We start from the raw sequence: 23,449 nt of genomic DNA on the forward strand, positions 1-23,449 counted from the left end.
AGCAGGATACATTTTCTTTTTTATAGTTAATAATTAAATTATGATTTCACAAAGTTGAGTGACTTTGGAAAGTGCTCACAGATTTGAGGTTTCAGTATCTGCTTGGGAAAATGAAAGTTGGGATCTGAACATGAAAAAAGGAACAGAAAAGGAACTGCTTTTTACGATGCACTTCAGTTTAGATTCAACTTATTAAAATCTGCTTAGTAGAGTACGTTTAGTAGATAATGTAGACTTCCATCATTTGGAGTGGCATCTGCAAGAATTTTACTTGCCTCTTTTCAGACTGCACAGTGATGAACTGGTATATTTTAAAAGTCCTGATAGGATGCTTATATGGACCATTTTACTTTCCCGTTGACTTTGCAAACTGGGTGCTTTGAATTGAGTCATCAAGTATGTGCATAAAGAAGACATGACCTTAGTCTTGAATTTCCAGAAAGCATTTACTGAGGTCAAGGATGATGGGGAGTGACCAGTGGCAGTCTTTTCCCTTACCAAAGCAAGAGAACATCAGAATTGGAAAGTGATAAATTCAAAGCAAAGAAGATGGCTGTTGGCAGTATGGAGTTTGGCTGTGCGAGTTTTGTGTGGAATACCATTGCTGTTGAATATTGAGTTCAAAAAGTAATTTGAAATATCAGTGGAATAAATATTGATAAGAGGTTGTATAATATAGGGACTCTGACTGAAAAAAAACCCAAAACAAACAAAACCACAAACCCCGAGTTATTTCTGGTTGCTGGAAAAGGTATTCCTGGAATATGTTGCTAATGAGCAAGCAAATTTGTTCTTCGTTGGAACAGCTTCTGTTGCCTAGAGGAACTGGACATGCTGGGCTCTGTTCACCCTGCTGTGACACATTCTGGATGTATGTAAATCCTCTAAAATTATCTTATACTGGGCAAGCAGAAGGGGTAATTTGGTCATTCCCGGAGTTTGAGCTTGACACTGTAGATCCCTCACAGTCTTCATAGAGTCATAGAATGTTAAGGGTTAAAAGGGAACTCTATAGGTCATCTAGTCCAACCCACGTGTGTCAAAGCAGGATCACCCAGGGCAGGCCACATGGAAACACATCCAGGTGGGTTTTGAAAGTCGTCAGAGAAGGAGACTTCACAGAATGTCTGGGCCTGTCCCGGGCCTCTGACACCTTCCCTATAAAGAAGTTTACCCTCATGTTGAGGTAGAACTTCCTATGTTCTAGCTTATACCCATTGTTCCTTGTCCTATTGCTGTGCACCACTGAAAAGAGACTGGCCCCTTGCTCTTGACACCCACCACTGAGGTATTTATAGACATCAGTAAGAACCCCTCTTGGCCTTCTCAAGGCTAAACAGCCCAGTTGTCTCAGCCCTTTTTCATAGGAAATATCTCCAAGTCCCTTAATTATTCCCATAGCTCTCTGTTGGCCTCTTTCCAGTAGATCCCCATCTCTTGAATCGGGGAGCCCAAAACTGGATACAGAATTCCAGGTGTGGTTTTACCAGGGCAGAGTAGAGGGGGAGGAGAACCTCCCTATACCTGTTGGTCTTGCCTCATATATTCTTGCAAGGCATTCATCTGTAGCTACCAGTTTTCATAATCCAGTATATATAATGAAGGCCAAGTTTCTTCTTCCTTCATGAAAAAGAATTCTTGAAACATACCTTAGTAGCATAACACTTCAACATCCTGCAAGAGCTTGCCATTTCATTCCTGTTTTATGAGGTGATTCTGATGAAACTGCCACGTTTCCTCTCATGCTTGCTTTGTACTAAGATGAGCAGTTCTTACAAGAAATTCAAGTTGATCTGAATTGCAGACAGCTAGTTTTGTGGACTGATTTGTTTGGCTTGTTTGATGTAGAGAATGTATACTTCAGTTGTTTACTATCCCTTTTCATAGCTTTGTTTCTAATTTATTTCTTTAAAACATTTCTGTGGCCTTAAGAATCTTTATTGAGTTGTTGTTTTTTTTTGCAAAATTTGATAGGACAATAGATTTGCTTTTCATAAAAGGAGTTAAGAATGTGTTAACTGTGGTTTACTCACCTTCTCTTTCAGTACTTTCTAATTTTATGGAATGGGTAATTTTAGTATTGTAAATGGGTAGCATTAATGAGCCATAATACAAAATGGGCATGTAAGCATTCTGATTGACACATTAGTATGTGTTTTGCTTCTTAACTATGAAAAATGTAAACTAGAAAATGTCCAATAACATGTTGATTGGTTGAACTTTCAGATATTTTTTTTTTCCTGTTTCTTTTTTCTTCTCCCCCCCTCCAGAGGTGCACCCTCTGAGAAGGGCTGACCAAGGCACTGAAGTGTGGTGTGTTTTTCCAGGTTAAAGTTGCTGAAAGGAACCACATCAAATCTTAAAAAAATAATCTGAAGTGTAGGGCATTTTGGTGTGTTGCCAACTGTGCATATAGCTTTATAGACAGCCTGGATGGCATGCTACTTCCTTGCCACCAAAGGAGGGAGTTTTAATCTTCCCTCCCCTTCTCACGGCTACAGTCTTGCATTTCCTGTGCATTGGTTTTGGATACCTGCTGTTGAACCAGTTCAACTTGATAATCCAGGGAAAAAAATTATTGAGGTATATTTTCCCCATTTTATTGCAGAGTTGAATAAGGTGATGGTGAGTGACAGAGCTTGTAAAGATAAATGGCTGGGGAGGGGGTGATGCCCTGCCTGTGAATTAATGTTTGCTGAAAAGAGTGTAGAGAAGGAGCAGGAAGGGATGAAACGTGCTGGTCATGTACCACTGTGGTTTTAGAGAAAGGAGGAATGGGGTGACAAAGGTTGCTGCCATTCTGTAGCAGCAATGTTTTTAAAGCTTTTATCTTTTGCTGTGTTCTGGATGGCACATGCTTTAGCAGTTGCAGGCTATCTTGAGATTCACCCGCCTATTTTGAACCTCCTCTCTTTTTGCCACTATTTCTTTCCACTCTAGTGGAATGTGTGAAATGTGAAGAAAGAAGAACTTAATGAGTTCAGGGTTTATGGTTTCTCTCAGCTCTCTAAATTGTGGAAGCTACAGTGGCCCCTATCATTCAGAATAAGCACTTGCAGGAAAAAAAATATGCAGCTTCTATCTACATGCTCAATTGAAATGCAGTCTCTGAAGCATACCTACCAGACATTAAGCAACATGTGCTTAGCATGCCAAAATTAAATCTTTCCCTCAAATCAAAGCTGTCAGCACTTTGGAGGTTTTCCGCCTTGCTATTTTATTTTAAAAATACCTGCACATCATGCTTTTTAAATTTAACTTTATAAAGGTTATCCTGGGGCAGACCATTGACATAGAAAACTTTAGTCTGCATGATTACATCTAGTGTTGAAAGTGTACAATGAGTTTTTTTCTCCCTTAAATACAGGAAAATTAGCTAAATAACAAAATTAATAAATAAGTGGCAATAATTATAATTAAGCTGAAAAGCCAAGTATTTAACAATCTTGTTTTCCTGATAAAATCCTATGCTGTTGCTGATCTTTTTCTTTCTAACATGTGGATAGTATCTTTGCTATTCTTAGGCTTTTCAAGTGCTTTAAATGTTAAAACTGTTTTAAGTCTGTTTTATCAACTCAGGAAGATAGGGAGTTGTCAAACAGCTCATTATAAGAACTTGTTATAGAAACTTATCTTTGTGGAAAATGTCAAGGAAGTTTACAAATCGGACGTACTAAGTTGATACACGTCTTAAATGTACACATACTGTGCTTTATTTAAATTTATGGTCAAATCTGGATTTGGTTTGGTTAACCAGAAATACCCTAGCGTTGGTAAGTCTGGGCTCTGCATTGCATGGTATTACAGTTCAAACTTAAATATAGTATATATCTAGAAATAAGTTAGTACTTGCAAGATATTAACTAAAACCATTCCATTTTGCTTATCCTATTCAGAAGATGTTTGTTTTTTTTCTGAATGTTTTTATATTGTATTTTACTGTGAGTAGAGGAGAGAGGAGTAAAAGATATGAAACACAGACTCATAGAATGGAATAGAATTATTTGAGCTAGAAGGGACCTTTTAAAATCATCTAGTTCCTATGCCCCTGCGTAGGACACTAGACCAGATTGCTCCAAGTCCCATCCAACCTAGCCTTGAACAGTTCCAGAGAGAGGGCATACACAACTTATCTGGGCAGCCTGTGCTAGTGTCTCATCATCAGGAGTATCTTACTAAGATCTAATCTAAATGTACCCTCTTTCAGTTTGAAACTGTTGCTCCGTATCTTTGTAAAAAGTCTTTCCCCAGCTTTTCTATAGCCCCTCCAGGTACTGGAAGGTGCTCTGAGGTCTCCCCTGAGCCTTGTCTTCTCCAGGCTGAACAACCCCAACTCTTGCAGCCTGTCTTCATAGGAGAGGTGCTTCAGCCCTCAGATCATCTTCATTACCTTCCTCTAGGCTAGGGGAAGAATCAGCTCCCTTGACCTGCTGGCTGTTCTTTTGAGGCAGCCCAGGACATGGTTGGTTTTCGGGGCTGCAGGCACACGTTGCTGGCTTATGTTGAGCTTCTCATCAACCAGCACCCCCCAAGTCTGTTCTCGGTCCATTCTCTGCCCACCCTGTATTTGTGCTTGGGATTGCGTTGTTGAACTTGTTCTTATTTGGTGTCTGGATGGTTTTGTCTTTAAACAGGGAAACGCTTGGTTGGAAACAGTGGGTGGTGTGAACTAAATTTTCTGTTTCCAAATTTTACCCCTTTGTATGTAGAAGAAATTTCACTGTGTTTATTTGTGTACTTTATTACAGAAGTTGTCCACTACAAAGGAAGAAGGAAAAGTAAGCTTGTACTTCAGACTGGTTTTTGAATATCTTTCTAATACAGTGGTGTTCCAGAAGATGATAAAGAAATGATAGCAGCTCCAGAAATACCAACTGATTTTACTCTCCTTCAGTAAGTGTTTTTAAAATTTGTACTTGCATTTTAAAATGTAGCTTCTCTTTTTAGTGTTAATAGATATGGTTGGTTTTCTCTTGGAAATGAGAAAATAAAATAAGGGAATAGGGTTCTATTCTTTTTTTTTTTCTTGCTATTGAGATATTGATAAAGCGTTTTCTGAATTCTTCCTTGAATATGTAGCATTAATGAAAATTAAGATTTTTGGAAGTGCTTAGTTACTTTAAATAAATATTTAATCTTTGCTGGTAGAAAGCCATTGTGACAGTAAACTTTTCAGTTGATGTGATGTAGATCTTAGTCTTTTCAAAATGAAATGCTTGAATAAGAAGGTCTTTGACTAGGAATACCAAAAAATGTTTCTTCATTGAAGACTCATTATGGAGTGAGAGGAAGTAGTTGAGTTATTTGCCCTTAATAACTGGGGCAGGTTGCCTGGTACTTAAAATACCCGACGCCAAATGCTGTCATGAAAGCCATAGTCTTAGCTTCCCCCAGGCATCTACTCCTTGGTGTTTTTTGACATAATTTTATTAGCTTGCTTGTCTTCCTACAGGTTTTAAGAAAGAGGCATTTGAGTTTCCAAGATTTAAAATGGGGCATAGATTACATTTTAGTTATAAAGATATAAAAATAAAAAAGTAAAAAATTAAGAATTAGTTATTTTAAACAGACCCAATTGAATCCAATTCTCACTTTCTAATTGTCAGGAAATTGGTATGGAATACATTTCAACAGACTGATGAAATGGATTAAATTGGTATATAGTCTAAAAAGACACAAAGATGTGATCTTGTATCAATGAGGTTGTGTGGTTTCTCTTTTTCCTTTTAATGAGAAATAAAGGTAAATTGGAAGATGGTTTAATATAAAATAGTTTCTACAGTCTCACATTTGCAATAGTGAGAGACCTTAGGTTTATGAATTTTTTTGGAGCATTTTAAATAAGTACATAGGAATGGGTCTCCTGTCCCCCATGTCACCTCTGTGATTGCATTGATAAATTTAATCAGGAAGTGTGTATTGAAAGTTTATGATGGTAGCTGAAATTCATCATACTGCATGTACGTGTGTGTTAATACAAGATCTAGTAGCATCATTTAAGTGTTGTTCTACAGGAAATGTAGAAATAGAGAATAAATAAGCAAAGTATTCTCTATTAATAATTCAGGTGTTTTCACACCTACACCCCATCAATGTTGGCAATAGAGAGTTTGTATATTGATGCAGCATATTTTAATTAATGGGGAAAATTAAATGAGAAAGTTCATAAATTGTTAAACATCTCCATATCTTACAAGCCTAAACAGAACTACAGGCTATGTTTTTGGTGGAGAAACCTCACCTACGTTTCTTTTCTGTACCTTTCCACATAAGTGCATACCTCCTAACTGTTTAATTCCTAATATAGCATGGAGGGATCTGCTGAGACACTGGTTATGAGGGAAGGTGGTGATTACTTGTTTTCCTGTTGGGCTTTTTATTCTCTTGTTTTGTTTATGTATTTGTGGCAGATATTTGTAGTGCTTCGTGCTTATGGGGATGGTGTAATATTTGTCACAAGCCGAAAGCAAGGCTCCCATTCTGTTTCAACTTTTTAGCCACCTTCACTTCTCTTAACCTTACTAGCTGGCTTTCTTTGCAGGTAGATTGTTTGGAGGAGGCTGGATGGGGTGTGGGTGCAAGGATATGCTCTCGCCTGTTCCTCAACAGTAGACTTAAAAAAGCAACTTCACTGTTAGGGTTGACTTACTGGACTGAGAGCATGGTGTGATTTCATGCAGTTTATTGAAGAATGTTTCTGGTTAAATGTATAAATTATTTGTCTTTCTATCCTTGCAGGGAGTCTGAAACACACTTCTCTTCTGATACAGACTTTGAGGATATTGAAGGAAAAAATCAAAAACAAGGCAAAGGAAAAGTATGTGAAGTTTACGGGGATACTGAAACACTTCTTTTATGAACTTAAGAGTTCAGTACTTGCTTTGAAGCTGAATGAGCTAAGAATATGTTCTGAAAATGCGAGTGTTCTGTGAAGAGAGTTCATATTTGTATTTGCATTGAAATGCTTCATCTGGAGTATTTGCATGATATTTCCTTGGTGGAGGAGAAAAAGATGAGCATTGATTTGTTTCGTGTCTCTGCATTTGGTCCATCCTATACTTAAGTTTAGTGCTAATACAGTCTCTTTGGTTGATGGTCATTAATTGTGGCTTTCTCTTAATTGGGAAAGTAAACAAACCAGTAATTCAATTTTTTGTTGTTGTTGTTGTTGTTGTTTTTTTTTGTTTTTTAATCACTGTCAGGTGATCGCACTGCCCAAAATGGGAGGTCTAAACCCCATTACTCGCCCTTCTCTTCCCTCATCAGATGGGTGTCCTCCCTGCCTAGGTGGCTTCTGCCCTCTCATGGGCTTGGCACCCACCACAGTTATTCCATTGCCATGGCTAGCCTGGGCTGTGACCACCTTGCTGGGCACCCCATCTACCTGAACTGGTACAGACTGTTCAGCTATTAAGAGGTGGTGATAAATAGTTTTATTTAACAGTAATTTCATTTCTGTTTAATCTTTTTCTGTAAGTCATACTTGGTTTGGGGAATCAAATACAAAGACACCTGTCTGCTTGCCAATATGTGCTCGAATTAAAAACCAAAAGGTTAATGAGTTGCAAAGGAGACTTTGTGAGGTGTGTTAAGGGCATTGCAATAGCAGTTTTAAATAAAATCTGTGTAATTGTTTTACAGTTTAAATGTGAGAAAAATCTTTGTGTCATCTACTATCACTAATCGCATTTTTAGTCACTAGATGATTTTAAATGAGGGAAGGAGGACATGGAACCCATGGAATTCTTTTTGGTCTTTCTATCACTCAAGATTCTCAACTTGGGATTTTAAGTCTGGTTCCTGAAAATGAAAGACCTTGTGTATAGTTGTCATGGTGTGAATAAATTTTTTTTTTTTTTTTTTTTTTTTTATCACTACGTAATACCAAGTTAAAACGTGCTGTGTGTGTGTGTGATTGCAGACCTGTAAAAAAGGAAAAAAAGGACCAGCAGAGAAGGGAAAAGGTGGAAACGGAGGAGGGAAGCCTGGTGGTCCAAATCGGATGAATGGACATCATCAACAGAATGGTGTGGAAAACATGATGCTGTTTGAGGTAGTTAAAATGGGCAAGAGTGCTATGCAGGTAAGATTTAGGATATCTCTATGACTTGGATGAATATTTGATTCAATATAGCAATATTTCTCTGTATGTAAGAATTAATTAAAGCCTGAAGTAGTTTTTTCTTCAATTTTTTGTTTTTAGTTCCAGATCAAGATTTGTTTAAAAAGTTATCCTTTTTTTATTTATTGTTAAGATTTGAATTTGAACAAGCTGATTTTTCATTTCTAAATGTCAGGCATAAATAATCACACATATAATAACGAAATTCAAACTGTGATTCAAAGTGAATTTTCACTATCCTAATTGAAGAAAAGTTATTTTAGATTACATGATATAAAGTCCTTTTTCTGTGGCTGTAACTAAATACAAATGGGGTTCATGCCAATAGTTGTCATAGAACTTAACAAGAAATCTGTAGTTTCTTGTAGGTGCTCCCAGGGATTATCTGGTATTACCTGAAAAGAAATAACTTCTTTTTTCTCACCCAAAGTAAAATCACTAACTGCAACATCAGGGCTACTCTTTAAATTTCCCCTAATTTGACTTGCTAATGTATATTATGACACTCTTAACTGGGTGGAATTTGGGTTAAAGAAATTTTAACCTGTTTGAAGTCTCTGCTCTAGGAACTGTCTCCACTGCATTTACTAATGGGACTGAAGTCAGTCAATGGAGAAATGTAGCACCTTTTTAGAAAGTTAGTCACATGGGTACATCCATTGCCTGATTGTGTGAATCTTTCAGTGGAGCAAAAGTTAAAGTGCAAGCCTGTCAGCCATGAAGCCTTCCTGCTGTCTCACTCATGTGACATCATCAGAGTTTACAGCTTCCGTGATATGCCTGCAGGAAGCAGGGTCTATATGCGGTCCTAGCAGCATTTGTAGGCTCCTGTGTTATAGCTGGGAGCCTTGAAGCCTGAATTTCTTGGCAGAAATTTAATTCAGACTTTAAAAAAGAACAGACTACTTTGGTGTATCTGCACAGAGAAATTCTGATACCTCCATCATTTGTTTTGTTCTGCTATATTTAAAAGCAAGTGCAAAAATCTGTACTTTTCTGTATACTTTGTGTGTGCTACATTTTCAGCCAGTTGTCAGCAGCTGTATTTTTGTGACATGTTAACCATTTAAAGTGATATACAGTAAAAAGATTTTGCTTTCCAAGAGTAAAATGGACCTTTGCTAGGCCTGATTACTCTGTTGAATTAGAGAATAAATACCTCGGTCATAGAGTGAATGTTAATAAATTTTTTTTTGGTCAAAATTAAGGAGGAAAAAAGATTCCTGTATTTCTGAAGTTAACTACACTTCAGCACTCAGTGTAAAGTATTTTCTCTGTGGCCCTCAGTGCTTTCTTACCTGAAAAGATTTTGATGATAACTTTTATTTTAAATTCTGTTCCATACCTTCTTCTGAGTAAGCGTCTTTTCTGTGGCATCTTTTCTCTTCATTCACTGAGATAAAATATTTGGTGAAACTACTGTATTGGGAGTTGTAGCTTTTGGAACTGAACACCTAAATAGTATCTTTAGAGAAGCATCACCAGAAGAGAAACAAACAGAAAACAACCACAAAAAAAACCCCCAAACATGTTTCTGTAAAATATACCAATTATTTTGACATTCTTCCTAAAAAAAATGTTACTACAGGACTATATGGTATTCATCTGGTTATGTTTAGGTGTTAATTTAATACATGAATATGTTTATAGAATAAAATTACTTCTTTTCTTGAAAATTGAAGTTACAGCAGCAAGGGATCATTCAAAAATTTTGTTCTGTATTAATCAAAAACCAAGGCACAAGAATCACTTACTGGAAAGCAGTTAAATAGCACTGGCTGTCTTCAATGTATGACAACTAAAAAGTGCCTTTATATTTGTTTCTTTTCAGTCTGTAGTGGATGACTGGATAGAGTCATACAAACATGACAGAGATATAGCACTTCTTGATCTCATTAACTTCTTTATTCAGTGTTCAGGCTGCAAAGGTAAGATACCAAAGTGTTTAATCATCCATTTAAGTAATATTTCAGTAGGATTCTCCTTCTTTGCTTTTATACTACATGTACTGTAGGACTGATCCATCTCTCCGGCTGGTTTACATTATTATTCTCTGCTCCTGCTGGTAACTCAGAAAACCATCTCTGTTTTTAAACATTAGTAGTTTGGCTTGTTCAGTCTTGGAATTCTAGTTTGGATCTGCCTACTTCTTTTAATTGGGTATTTTAAGAGTGTTTCATAAGATTTGTAGAGAAGCTTGATTTAAAAGATAATATGGGCAGCTTCATGGTAGCTTGTTTTACAGTAAGATTGTATTTCCATATTTTATTTCTTTTTTTTCTGGTTTTCTTTCCTCATTTTCACATCCTCCATTCTTTTTGTCCTCACTTTCTTCTGAAGTGGAGAAGGTAACTTACACTTACCCTGCAGTGTCACTGTGCTTGGTAAGAGTAGGACTGGATGCAATTTGATCTGCTCAAGTGTTTCTCTGTCCTGATAAACTTCTAAAGTGCTTAAATCTCCAGAAAGCTAATAACATTCCTCAGAGTTTATCCATGCTTTCAAAAGCGATGGCTTTTTGATTATTGTTACCAAGTAAAACTAGAGAAACTTTTAAGACTCTCTGAGATTATCCTTGTCATGAATTTTTCAGTATACTTGCAGTAAACTTTAGATGATCTGTTTGTTTTTATATCACCATTTACACTTTTAACAATCTGAGGCTAAGAAAAATAGAAATTGCCTCAAATCAGTGTTTATTACAGTTCAGAAGATAATAAATAGCAATAGTAGTGTTCAAAATTGTCTTATACCATTTAGAATCTTGAGTCTTGAAAGATCACGTTATATTAGTGTAGTGTCTCAGCTATTAAGAGGTCTGGCACAAGTGTCTTTGACCTCTGAATATGACTGAATGAGTTAATTTTAGAGGTGTGTGTACAAGGACACACAAAAAAGTGTTGGTGCCAAGTGCTTGTTATACATGGATGATAAAATAAAAAATGTGTACCTTCTTAAAAAATACATGTATAATCTGTGGGTTAGCTGAAAATGTATCATTTGTACATTGTAGCAGGAGAGATGATGTGTCTGTCATCTGCCTCTTTCATATTAAAAGTGTTAATAATCTGATACCTAAATTGCAGGAGTTGTTACAGCAGAGATGTTCCGACATATGCAGAATTCTGAAATAATCCGAAAAATGACTGAAGAATTTGATGAGGTAATTTAATGAAGTGCTGATAATGTGTTGATACAAATTGTTCATTTTATCTGTCCTAATCTTAGTGGATCACATGGCTACAGGTTTCTTTCAAGGGTAAAGTCAGCTGCAAAAATGGCAAAGCTTCTGTGAATGAAAATCTTGAACTTCCTTATTTCAGTGGATTTGTAAGAATGGGGAATAAATTTCTGTATGTGTATAACTTTTAAAATTAATAGTTTAAGAAATCAGTGCCAACTTTAAATTTGTGAACAGTGGGAACTACTGCTGCTGTTGAGCTGTGTGGGATGCCTCCCTCTTCCTGTTGTGTATGTAAGGCTTTTTAAGTAATCTTTTATTTTTAAAATGGTTGTTAAATTTATTTCTGTGCTTTCATTAATCTGCAAATGGTGGGGATCTGAATTTGATTACTCTCCAATTGAAGACTAACTCTTCACCTTTCATGGAGGTTATAAATACTTTTACTTTCAATTGTCACTTTGTGTTCCACTAAGTGTGTTGATGTGAGATGTGTGGAGTCTCCTTTGCTGGAGACATTCAAAACCCACCTGGATGCATTCCTGTGTGATGTGCTCTGGGTGATCCTGCTCTGTCAGGGGGGTTGGACGAGGTCCCTTCCAACCGCTAGGATTCTGTGATTCTGTAATTTCCTCCTCCCTCCCCCCCCATCACTTCACCATTATTTGTAAAGGTTCCCAAATCAGGAGAGGAAGGCACATTTGTTACATTCAAGGTGTTCCAGTAGGTCATCCAGTGACTTCAGGGATTTTCAGTCTGATATGCAAACTTTATCATGGTTCTGAACTGAGTTTTCCTAAACATGTCATCTAACCATGTGATGGTCCATTTGTTCTAGTGTAACGTGAAGCAGATTTGTAAGAGGTATGAATTCTAAGGCAGTAAGACAGAAAGAAGAAATAAGTAGTTACTTCGGTATATCTGGTTATGTGCAGTTTTTTAAGGTAGGACTAGTGTAAATGTCTCTACAAATAACAAGCCTGAGCTGCAACATGGATATGTATTTGTGTAATCACATTCTCCTTAAGTGTTGTTTTTTTTATGGCATTGAAGATTTTGCCTTTGAAGTTGTAATCATCTCTTGTAATCTTTATTAAATAAAATAACTTCTAAGATGTTTGAAAGAGTTTCCTGTTTCCTTTTTTGTGTTTTTTTTTAATAGGATAGTGGAGATTACCCACTAACTATGGCTGGTCCCCAGTGGAAGAAGTTCAAATCCAGTTTTTGTGAGTTCATTGGAGTACTTGTCCGGCAATGCCAGTATAGCATCATATATGATGAATATATGATGGATACTGTCATTTCACTGCTTACGGGGCTGTCAGACTCCCAAGTCAGAGCATTTCGGCACACTAGCACCCTGGCAGGTCAGTGGATTATATTTATCTGTGTATATTATGTTCTGTGTTGCACAGGAAAGAATTGTTCTGCTTGGACTTCCTGATATTTGACATAGAACTTAGTTTCATCGTGTAATATAGTTTTTATCTTACGTAACTTGTTTTGGTACAGCTCTCTTACCTTGTCTTTATTGGCTTTCAGTACTGAAAAAGACAGCATTGTTTTAAACCTTCTTTACCTGCTGTCCATTACTTAGGATTTTTTAGCTTTAAGTCTAATGGAGAAAGTAAATAGAAGGAAACTTCTAAGTTGATTCTACAAGCTTGTCTTTGTTCACAGTAAAGGTGCTACGTATCTTTTTAACCTCAGATGCAGCTGAGGCTGTTCATGCTATGCATTAATTCAAGCAGGAGTCGTGTTTTAGATTGGTGTAATTTTTACTACAAATTTAAATTGTGCTGTATATTGAGGCCACGGCGCAATGTCATTCAAAGTAGCTTTTCCATTCATTGCATTAGAAATAGTTTTAAAGAATGCTTCATTAGTGGTCCAGTCACTTAAGTAATTGTCCTTTTTATGCAAGGCTTTTTTCCCCCATATCTGTTAAATTATGAAGAAAAACCTTAGGAGTGAAGTATGGGCTGTTGTAAAGAAATATGTCAGTATATGGACAAAGGATGAGCTTCTTGGATAAGGAAGTTGTAAACCCATATTAATTAATGAGAAAGGGTCTCAGATGGCATTGTGCAGCAGTCGACTTATGTAAGGCTTGTTACAGCAGTTTTAGTCTGAACAAGGTGAATTTAGACTGAGAAACTTGAGGTTTTTGCCACATTGGAAATAGTTCTCGCTAGCTTCACTGGGACTGGCTGATTTACAGCTAGCTTCAGTTCTGGCTCTGATCAGTTGTTCTATTTCATTGATCATCTCTCTGGAATATACACGACCACACTGCACATTAAGCTCCTGCTGTGAGACTCCCACTAGCCAAGGCATTTACTATTGAGAAAGGAACAAAACCTATTATTTCAGGAGAATATAGTGGTTTTGCTGTATCACCCATCGACTTGACTGTTGTACCATAGGAGTAATACAAGTACTAGTTCTTAAAAAGCAAGTTTTTACTATTTTCTTTAAGTTGTGCCTGAGTTAAAATTGCAGATATGAGATTACAGTTTGTATTCTTCAAGACTATAAAAACAGAAAACGAAGTCCGTGTTATCCATATTTACTGTTATTTACAGTAATTTTGGCATCTATGATTCACTCAGATTTTATCTTTTCATCTTTATATCCTTGGACATAACAGTGTGCAACAATGTCTTTATGTATCTGCATGTCATATGCCTTATAAACTTAATCATAGTGATGAACGTTTAATAATGTTGTGTGTACACTCTACTGATGCAAGCCCTTTTCATGCCTTGTTGTTACAAAAGTCCATAAGAAAAGCAAGTATACTATTGATCACCTCCTGGATTCTGGAATAGGCATATTTGTCTGCACCATTTTTAAAAGGGTTGATTAAGAAATAAAAACACAAAAAACCCCTACGCAAGTGTATTTTACATTTTTGTCAGTCCTCTCGCTTCTAATTGGCTAATGTGCTTTTTTTCTGCTACTGCAAATAGAGGAAAAATTAAATTGAGAGAGAACAATGGTCTGATATGATGGTGTTCTTGGTCTAAGACATAAGCTTTTGAAGAAAAAACTTCAGGCATATTTGAGGTTGAATGATACAGTAATGTCATACTACTGATTCTCATAGTGGAATCCTTTTAATATTTCCTGGGCTATGCTTGTAAATCTTAAATTCCACCTTCATTTTGGGGGGGATGCACATCCTATATCTCAATTCAGCAGTAATGCTTACAGTATTAAAAATTTAAAAGAAAGAAAAGAACCAAATTTTCAATGTTTTATTTGTTGTGTTGATAAGTAATGATGCAGTGTTTGGTAAAACACTACTTAAGTTCGTGTGTCAATAAATTTACAGTGAATATATTTTCATAAATGCAGAAAGGGTTAACCAGAGGAGATGTCAAGATTTTTACAGTTTTTCTTAGATCGGGTGAACTTTTTAATCATCCTTACACTTATACCTTCTTTTGTAGCCATGAAGTTGATGACTGCTTTAGTGAATGTGGCATTAAATCTTAGTATTAACATGGACAACACACAACGGCAGTATGAAGCAGAACGAAATAAAATAATTGGGAAAAGAGCTAATGATAGGCTGGAACTCTTACTACAAAAAAGAAAGGAGGTTAGTGCAACTGTCTGTAGCTGGTATGTGTTCAGAAATGACAATAATTGATCTTATTCTTTAATTTGGTTGGGTTTTTTGGTTTGTGTTTGGTTTGGGTTTTTTTGTTTGTGTAAAGGTGGTTCTTAGTCCCTCTTTCATTCTTTAAGTTGTTAGTATCTTAACTGTATTTGATGACTAGTTTCCTAAACTGAGCTCAAACATGAATAAAAAATATTACCATACATTGTCTGGTTTGGGCTTCTAGGGGTCTCAGGATTCGTTCTTCGTTTGCATCATCTCTTTTTAGATTACATATAGTTTAATGTAAAGGAAGAGTCCATGTAAAGGAGTTCACATGATTTGGTTATTGCTCTAATAATACATGTCCCTAAAACCATAGTAGGTGTATTAAAATGTAAGGGTTTTAAAAGTTGCTGGAAAATTAAATCAAGTTTTCTTATAAAGAATTTTAAGAGGGAGCACGTGGAAACCTAACATGTCTTTGTCACAGTTGAAGAGCAATTTCCCAGTGGTCAGAATTACTAAAATTTGTATGCTGGGGTAGATAAAATTCCTTAAATAATAGCATATTGTATTGTGGAACAGTTTTTGAAAGCATTTCAGGAAAGGATTTAACTGCCACACTTGCAAATGTTAATTTAGTTAGCATCAGCACCATCTGATCTGACTCTGAAAGTGCTGCTCACTGTTTGTGCTCTGTTCATTCTTTCAGCTTCAGGAAAATCAGGATGAAATAGAAAACATGATGAATGCAATATTTAAAGGTGTTTTTGTGCATAGATACCGGTAAGTTTTTCTTAGTAAGTAATTTCTAGCTTCATTAACTTATTTTGGAACTTGGTGACACAATCTGATTGATCCTTTTTCCCACTTTTCTCTACAGAGATGCAATTGCTGAAATAAGAGCTATCTGTATTGAAGAGATTGGAATATGGATGAAGATGTACAGTGATGCCTTTCTCAATGACAGCTACTTAAAATATGTAGGGTGGACTATGCATGATAAGGTAAGCTGCCTTGAGGAAAAGAAACAGAATCATGAAGCATAACTGCATGTTTTTGGTTGCTCATCTTGCCAGACTAAGTTCTGATCTCTCAACTATTTTAATGAGCCAGTGCTTTTCTTATCACTCTGAAGCACTGGCATTTCAACATACAGTTATATAAACTAGACTTTAATAATTTGAATGGTTTTAGAAAATATATATATAGATTTGTAAGGAAATGGCTTTTTCTATTTATTTATTGCTGATACAGACTTCTACTTCATAATACTAAACTATTTAAAATTAAGGGATTTCACATGCAGTAATCCAGTCATATAGCCTAACAGTTTCTCTGTTTTGCCAGGTAAAGAAACTTTTTAGCATTCTCAGCTAGCTCTCAAAAGTCCCCTTTTGTGCTGATGAGGTCTTCAACTGTTACTTCCTTGCTACCATCTAGAGATTATTCTCTGCTTGGAGTGGTCGACAGATAGAGTTTGCAAATAATCCTTGATTTCAGTATTGAGTCTTGTCTCAGTTCTAAAATTGGAGACTTCAAGCTATGGAATTTGAATTGGAACAAATAAGTAATGCTCACTCATTCCTTGCTGTTCATGGGTTTGGTATAACAAAAAACCAAAAACCTCTGGCAGTGGAGTGATAATCAACTGCATGAAGTTGTCCTAGACTTTTGAAAAGTATTTCTGCATCTATATCTTAAAACATCTTTGCTGCCTAAGTAGATCTTGTACTTTAGAAAGAATGTTTCTCTTTATTTTGTAATGCTGATCTAACGAGATGGTTGTTAATGAGGTAGATGCTGCCAGTTTTAATTTAAGTGAAAGGAAACACAAAATTGTACATACCTTGAATATTTAGAGTACATCTTTAATGAATGGGACTAGTGTATTTTGACTTAGAGAGATACTAACTGCAGTAAGACGTTGAGGTTATTTGGTTTTGTATTGTGGTTTGGCTTTTTTTTCTTTTTCCTTCATAGCCTTGTTACAAACAAGGACATTCTTAGTTGTTAACATGATTATCAGTAGTATATCTTGACAGTGTTTAATCTTTGTTGTTGAATTATGACTAAAAAAAAAGTCTTGTGTGCTTTGAAGATCACATCTGTATCCTATACTTGACTTTTAATTCCATTCTTAATTTTATTTCAGCAAGGGGAAGTAAGACTCAAATGCCTAACTGCTTTGCAAGGGCTTTACTATAATAAAGAGCTTAATTCCAAATTGGAACTCTTCACAAGCCGGTTCAAGGTTAGTGTAACTTCATATTTTTAAATATGTATTTTTTTAAGATGTGTTACACTTTTTTTCCCCTCTTTGAAATACTTTCTTTTCTGTTCTTAGGATAGAATTGTGTCTATGACTCTTGACAAAGAATATGATGTTGCAGTCCAAGCAATAAAATTACTTACTCTTGTTTTACAGTAAGTACATATATACCTCCTTACCTGACCTAAAACAAATAGTAAAACTTAAAGGTATTTCTCATACCTGTGGGCAAGGACACCAGGTTGACAGAATTCAGATAATCCAACATCTCAAGAGATGTCTATGCATCTTAAAATCAGATGAATCAGAATTTCAAAAGTAATCTTTCTAGAACAGTGCTGTTACTTTCTACCACAGTAAAGTAATTGTAAAGGCAAGAAACTTTAAATTCTGCCTAATTTGAAGCAATTGTGCAGTATCTGAAGAAACACAATGCATTGAACATTACACAGTAGCTGAAATTTTTGAACATAACCTTCTAACAAATGCTCATACTTGCCAGTAATTTTTGTTTAGGAAGACACTGGAACTGAGCAGTCTTGTTTTGGGTTCTAGGAAGATCAATTAAAGTAAGAGGTTTAGATTCTCCTTAATTTCTGTCTCCCTCATTAGAATTCATAATCTATTGACTCAGCATTTTTTTTTCCTTCTTCCCATCCAAACCCTAGGAGTAGTGAAGAAGTTCTGACTGCTGAAGACTGTGAAAATGTCTACCATCTGGTTTATTCAGCTCATCGGCCAGTAGCAGTTGCTGCAGGGGAATTTCTTTATAAAAAGTAAGATAGAGAAATAATAATGAACTTCTTGTTCTCTGGATTTTCATGTGTGCATTAATGAGTCTCATTAGTTTTAATAAAAAAAGGAAAAAACAAATTCTGAAGTGGCCTTAGAAAAGAATTTACAGAAAATGTAACACTATTGTAGTCTTAACTGTTGTCATTTTTCTGAATGGAAAATACTAAGTTTGAAGATCAGTCTTCAAAAGCTTATACCTACAGGAAATATAGTAAAAACATTTTCCTGTCTTCTCCTTTTCCATCCTTCCTTTGTTCTGTGAAACATCTTAAAATTCTCATTTAGTTTGATACATAAAGCATGTGCTTGCATAGAAGTAGTTTCCCCATGCCCCCACCCTTCAGGTTGGGTAATGTGACCGTTTCATTAAATAAACAAAACAGTGAATCAACATCTTTATCAGGTGTGTAGGAAAATAAAATCCATCTCATACTTTTCAGAACTTCTTCTAGTATTTATTTCCTGCATTAAAGTTGCCTGTGGGAAGGTTCAGAAAGTGTAGTTTGCTGAAGAGGAGCATGGGACTTCAAGCACCTGCATTTATCACTGATGTTTGCTATAATTATGCATTCCACTAGAAACAGTTGCTGAAATACCAACTCAGCATATATGAGATTGTTCAAATGATAGTTGTCCCAAATTACTGCTTTTCAAAAGAAAACATGAATCCCAAGCGGCAAGGTAGTAAGGGTGTGTTTGCAAACAGCAATATCCTGATATGAATTGACAGTAGCAAACCTAATCTGAAATAATTTTTCTTCTAGGCTTTTCAGCCGCAGAGATCCTGAAGATGATGGAATACTAAAAAGGAGGGGAAGACAAAGTCCGAATGCTAATCTTGTGAAGACATTAGTGTTTTTCTTTTTGGAAAGTGAGGTAAGTTGAGTTTCAGGGTATTGAAACAGGCTGTGAACTCTACTCCAAAAAATATTTTTCTGCCACTCCTAATGCTAATATATAGGAGGAAGGAAACCATGATATATGGGATTTTAAGGGGAGAGGTGGAAAAAAAAACAAACCCCAATCAAAAAAAACCCACAGCTGACCACCTAGCACTGCTCTTTGTAGCAGTTAGTGTGGATTAATCTTCCAGTTGATTAAAGAAAAAAGTAAGAATATCCTGTATTTTAGCAAGTTCTGTAATGAACTTTATTGCTGATCAAGAAAAATTCTTAATCTATTCTTGTTTTAGTTGCATGAACATGCTGCTTACCTTGTGGACAGCATGTGGGACTGTGCAACAGACCTCTTGAAGGACTGGGAATGTATGAACAGTCTTCTGTTGGAGGAGCCTCTCAATGGAGAAGAACGTAAGAGATTTTGTAAATCTTCCTATTGCTATGCAATTTCTTTCAGCCTTGACTTAAAGGAGATAATATATTTGCATCTCTGAGTCCCCATATATTCTCTGTTTTTACATTACTATAATAAATCACTAATACTAATTAAAAAGTGTGAGGAAGAGCTGAAAGAGATCAGTTCTGGTATGGAGATGAGACACAACAAGAGCAATGGTAGGAAAAAAGAGAGCATAAGAGTAAACATGCAGTGTCTGGTTCCCTGGTTGTCCCAATGGTTCAGGCTGCACTTCTGGCTTTGGAGAAACTAAGAAGTTGGTTCATTTAATGAGTATTAAAAGTACCATATGAAAAATACCACTGTTTTGTTAGAGACAGTAAAACCAAACTAATCAGTAATTTATGTGTTATGAGTAAATGGATCTCTGAAAAATGGAAAGTGACCAATTATTACAAAATATTTGTTTCACCCTATCCTGTGATTCTCATCCAGTGATACTCAGGCAATTTAAAATATTTTCTTGTTGTTGTTTTATAAGGTGCTTATCCTCTCTATCCCCTGTGCCACACACCCCAGAAATGAGCTGTTGGCATAAATGTCCTTTCTTTTCCTTTAAAAAAATAAACATGTATTTTGATTCTTAAGATCCTAGCACTTGCTGAAAACAAAAAATCAAGCTGTATATTAACATCTGTTTCTTATATTTCAGCTTTAACAGATAGACAGGAGAGCGCACTGATTGAAATAATGCTTTGTACCATTCGGCAAGCAGCTGAATGTCATCCTCCTGTGGGAAGAGGAACAGGGAAAAGGGTAGGAAGTAAAAAAGCTACTCATCTAGAGATGTGGGAATCATCATGTGGGGGGACACTGTGGGGAAAATGTAGGATACTGCTTCTGAGGGGAATGAATTTGGAAATTCAACTTTGGTATCCACAGTCTCCAGTGTCTTGACTGCCCTGGCTAATTTACTTTTTTTGGGTTTTGGCATGTGCTTAATAGTGTTTGATACTGCATTTGATTTTACTATTAAAATAATATAAAATTGATTCTGAAAAAAAGATTGATTGGAAAGGAGAACAGTAATCAATATTTAGGAAAGCTAAAACGATTATAAATTTTAAAGAGCAAAATGAGAGAAGGAAATATATGTTACAGTCTCTTTGGAAGGAGGATAGTTCACCAGTTGGCTTTTCTCTGGTTATAGAGAATGTAAGTAGGAAAGTGATCTGCTTTCAAGACTGGTTCAGCTTTTGGTAAGAAACCCATTTAGGTATAGATGGAAAACGTCTATGAAGAGCAGATTGACCTATGAATTGACTAAATAAAATTAAAAATTGTAAGCAAGCTGAAAAGGTTTGCTGTGCTTGCATTGTCAAGAAAAGCATTCTGCTCATGATATTTTGTTGCAGGGAAAGTAAACCTTTTGTTCTAGGCTGTCACTTCTGTTTTCAAGATAATTTCAGTAGTATTAAGTATAACTCTGAGTTGATTTTTTGAGTGCTGAGTGTTTTTTGGGTTTTTTTGTTGTTGTTTATGTTTTTAATTGGCTTTTTAAAAAAACTGATACTTTCTGGTGATATTGGAAAGTGTGGGTCCCTAATTGTCATTTCAGTAAAGATAATGAAACTTTGCACCGAAACTTTCAGTTGTAAAATCCTCACAATGCCCATATTTTAGGTGCTGACAGCAAAGGAAAAGAAAACTCAGTTGGATGACAGGACAAAAATTACTGAACTTTTTGCTGTGGCACTTCCTCAGTTGCTAGCAAAGGTGAGGTTAATTCAGTTTCTTGCTGATGGACTGTTGGTGTAATGTTAATGGGTATAGTTTTTCTGATTACCTGTATGACCCGCAGAAGTCTTCCTTTTGTCTTATTAGTCTTTAGTAACATTTGATCTATGATTCATTGTGTTGTCTAAAATGTTTTCATTTAAACTTTTTTTGTTGTCAATTTTACAGTATTCTGTAGATGCAGAAAAAGTCACCAACTTACTGCAGTTGCCACAATACTTTGATTTGGAAATTTATACAACAGGGCGATTAGAAAAGGTAAGGTAACATTCAGTAGCACTTAACACAAAAGGAGAAACGCCAGAATTTAGAATTAGTCACTGGGCTTTCAGTCACCATTTTAGATGTAGTTTTTTGTGTGAGACTTAATTTATCGTAATCCTGATTGAGATTGAGACCTGGACTTGAGAGCTGTGATAGGCTGATGTTCTTGGAGATACTGGAAGTTTGGATTTTCTGAGGCCTGTCTGGCAAGTCCTCAGAATCTTGCCAGGAGCCTTTATTGTTGGGTTATGGTCATGTTTGAGGATGCTGCCTGAGAGAGAAAGCCTGTAGAAATAGCTTGATGAGTTTTTCTGATCACTGAAACGAATAAACCACCATGTTCATTACATGAAGAGGAAAACTACTAGATCACATATTATCTGGTGACTGCTCTCATTTTGTCTGCTGTTCTGATGAAGTGTGTGTAAGCTGTTCTTGTTTCAGTTTTTTCCTTCTCAGATGCAATATTTTGCTGTATTTTGAAGCAAGTAGCTGGAAATCATGAGGGTCCAAAAGGCAATAAAACCATTAGTTGACAGCATAGCCTGGCAGTGAGTAACTCAGGTTGAAGGAGGCATATAAGAACAACTGAAGTTTGGTTTCAGTATGAAATCTTCAATTATGCAGCTTCTAAGACCATGACTAAACATTTGTGTGAGTGGCAGATAAATGCTTATTTGTTGCAAATCGAGTTGTTAGGTAAAAGCATACCTACAGTTGTAAGTTTGTAATGACTTTTAAAAACGCTTCAAATCTTAAGCCTTTGAAAAACTCCTACATCATTTCTGCTACATAGGTTTTAAATTTACTCTCAGTCTTCACCAGCTTTCCAGAAGTGCTTTGTCTTTTGTATCATAATTGGAAAAGTAATACATTGAGTTTATCTTTTAAAATTCATTTAGGTTAGTTGAAAATGCATGAGTGCATGAGTTCATATATATATATATGTATATGTAAAAGATGTATACATTTATATAAAAAACTACGTACTTTTTTCTGTGCCTTATCTTTCTTGTAGCATTTGGATGCCTTACTGCGACAAATCCGGGATATTGTGGAGAAGCACACAGATATAGATGTTTTGGAAGCCTGTTCAAAAACATACCACGCTCTCTGTAATGAAGAATTCACAATCTTTAACAGGGTTGACATTGCAAGAAGTCAGTTAATAGATGAGTTGGCAGACAAGTTTAATCGACTTCTTGAAGACTTCCTGCAAGAGGTATTTTAATGTGCGAGATAAACTTTTCCTGCCTCTTTTCCTACCCAAAATATGTTGAGTTTCTTTTTGTGCTGCACTCCTGGATTATGTGTTCTCAGGTGCAAGACATTACATTTGTCCATGTTTAACATTGTAAGGTTCTTGTTAGCCCAGTCTTGCAGCCTGTCCAGGTCTTCCTTCAGGGTGACTCTCCTTTCTGATGACTTCACTTCTCCACTTAGCTTGGTATCATCTGCAAACTTTGTCAGGGTACACTTGATCCCATCATCTAGATTACTTACAAAGATAATAAATTAAAGTCAGTGAGTTAGGGATGGAAACTTCCCTCTGACTTTCAAAACTGTTAAATCAAGTCCTGTAATACAACAATATTATTGCCGTGATTATGTGAAGTCAGACTGTTTATATTAGGACAGTGAGTCTTGAATTTTAATCACCTTTTTACAAATTTGGTGGGGGGAAATTTGAGGTAAGTTTCAGATAAATTATGAATTTTCGTTTTAGGCTCATGTTTTTGAGGATGTAGCATTGTAATTCCACTAAGATTCTTCTCAGATGTACTAGTGTGGCTAGCCTTGTCTCTGGTTGTATTTTGCTGTTGATAAATACCAGAATCTGTAGAAAACACTCCCCTTTCCTTCCTGAATCCAAGCAGATGAGGTTAATCGCTTAAAAATCACTTTGTTCCCACACTTTGCTGATCTGAAGAGTGATCATTTTCTGATATAGGATTTAACTTCACTATGTGGGATCGCTGACATTCAGACAAAACTCTTCCTCGTCATCTGTGATAAGGAGCATGGGAACTGTCTTTTTGACAGCTTCATTCTCTTCACTTCTTGGTGCAGACTAATTTTATCAAGTTTTGCTCCTGTTTATTGTATTGGCCT

The 23,449-nt window shown here is 36.0% G+C and overlaps 1 protein-coding gene across 4 annotated transcripts in view; it reads left to right on the top strand.

Moving 5' to 3' along the window:
• The window catches only part of STAG2 (stromal antigen 2), a 74,459-nt gene that overhangs the window by 31,797 nt on the left and 19,213 nt on the right, over window positions 1-23,449 (top strand). For 2 of the 4 annotated variants that reach the window (XM_009997124.1, XM_009997125.1), the window contains exons 2-19: window positions 4,749-4,893; window positions 6,739-6,817; window positions 7,922-8,083; window positions 9,954-10,050; window positions 11,209-11,285; window positions 12,466-12,670; window positions 14,759-14,910; window positions 15,626-15,699; window positions 15,797-15,920; window positions 17,069-17,167; window positions 17,261-17,340; window positions 17,854-17,961; window positions 18,745-18,856; window positions 19,173-19,290; window positions 19,989-20,092; window positions 20,960-21,052; window positions 21,242-21,331; window positions 22,356-22,559. In XM_009997124.1, the coding sequence (XP_009995426.1) occupies window positions 4,850-4,893; window positions 6,739-6,817; window positions 7,922-8,083; window positions 9,954-10,050; window positions 11,209-11,285; window positions 12,466-12,670; window positions 14,759-14,910; window positions 15,626-15,699; window positions 15,797-15,920; window positions 17,069-17,167; window positions 17,261-17,340; window positions 17,854-17,961; window positions 18,745-18,856; window positions 19,173-19,290; window positions 19,989-20,092; window positions 20,960-21,052; window positions 21,242-21,331; window positions 22,356-22,559 (2,022 nt within the window). In that variant the 5' untranslated portion in view covers window positions 4,749-4,849. Of the gene's footprint in view, window positions 1-4,748; window positions 4,894-6,738; window positions 6,818-7,921; window positions 8,084-9,953; window positions 10,051-11,208; window positions 11,286-12,465; window positions 12,671-14,758; window positions 14,911-15,625; window positions 15,700-15,796; window positions 15,921-17,068; window positions 17,168-17,260; window positions 17,341-17,853; window positions 17,962-18,744; window positions 18,857-19,172; window positions 19,291-19,988; window positions 20,093-20,959; window positions 21,053-21,241; window positions 21,332-22,355; window positions 22,560-23,449 lie in introns of those variants that run through there. The other 2 variants (XM_009997123.1, XM_009997126.1) reach the window with 1 other exon arrangement.

Source organism: Chaetura pelagica, unplaced genomic scaffold, assembly GCF_000747805.2.
Source record: "Chaetura pelagica isolate M959 unplaced genomic scaffold, ChaPel_1.0 scaffold344, whole genome shotgun sequence".
Lineage (NCBI taxonomy): Eukaryota > Metazoa > Chordata > Aves > Apodiformes > Apodidae > Chaetura > Chaetura pelagica.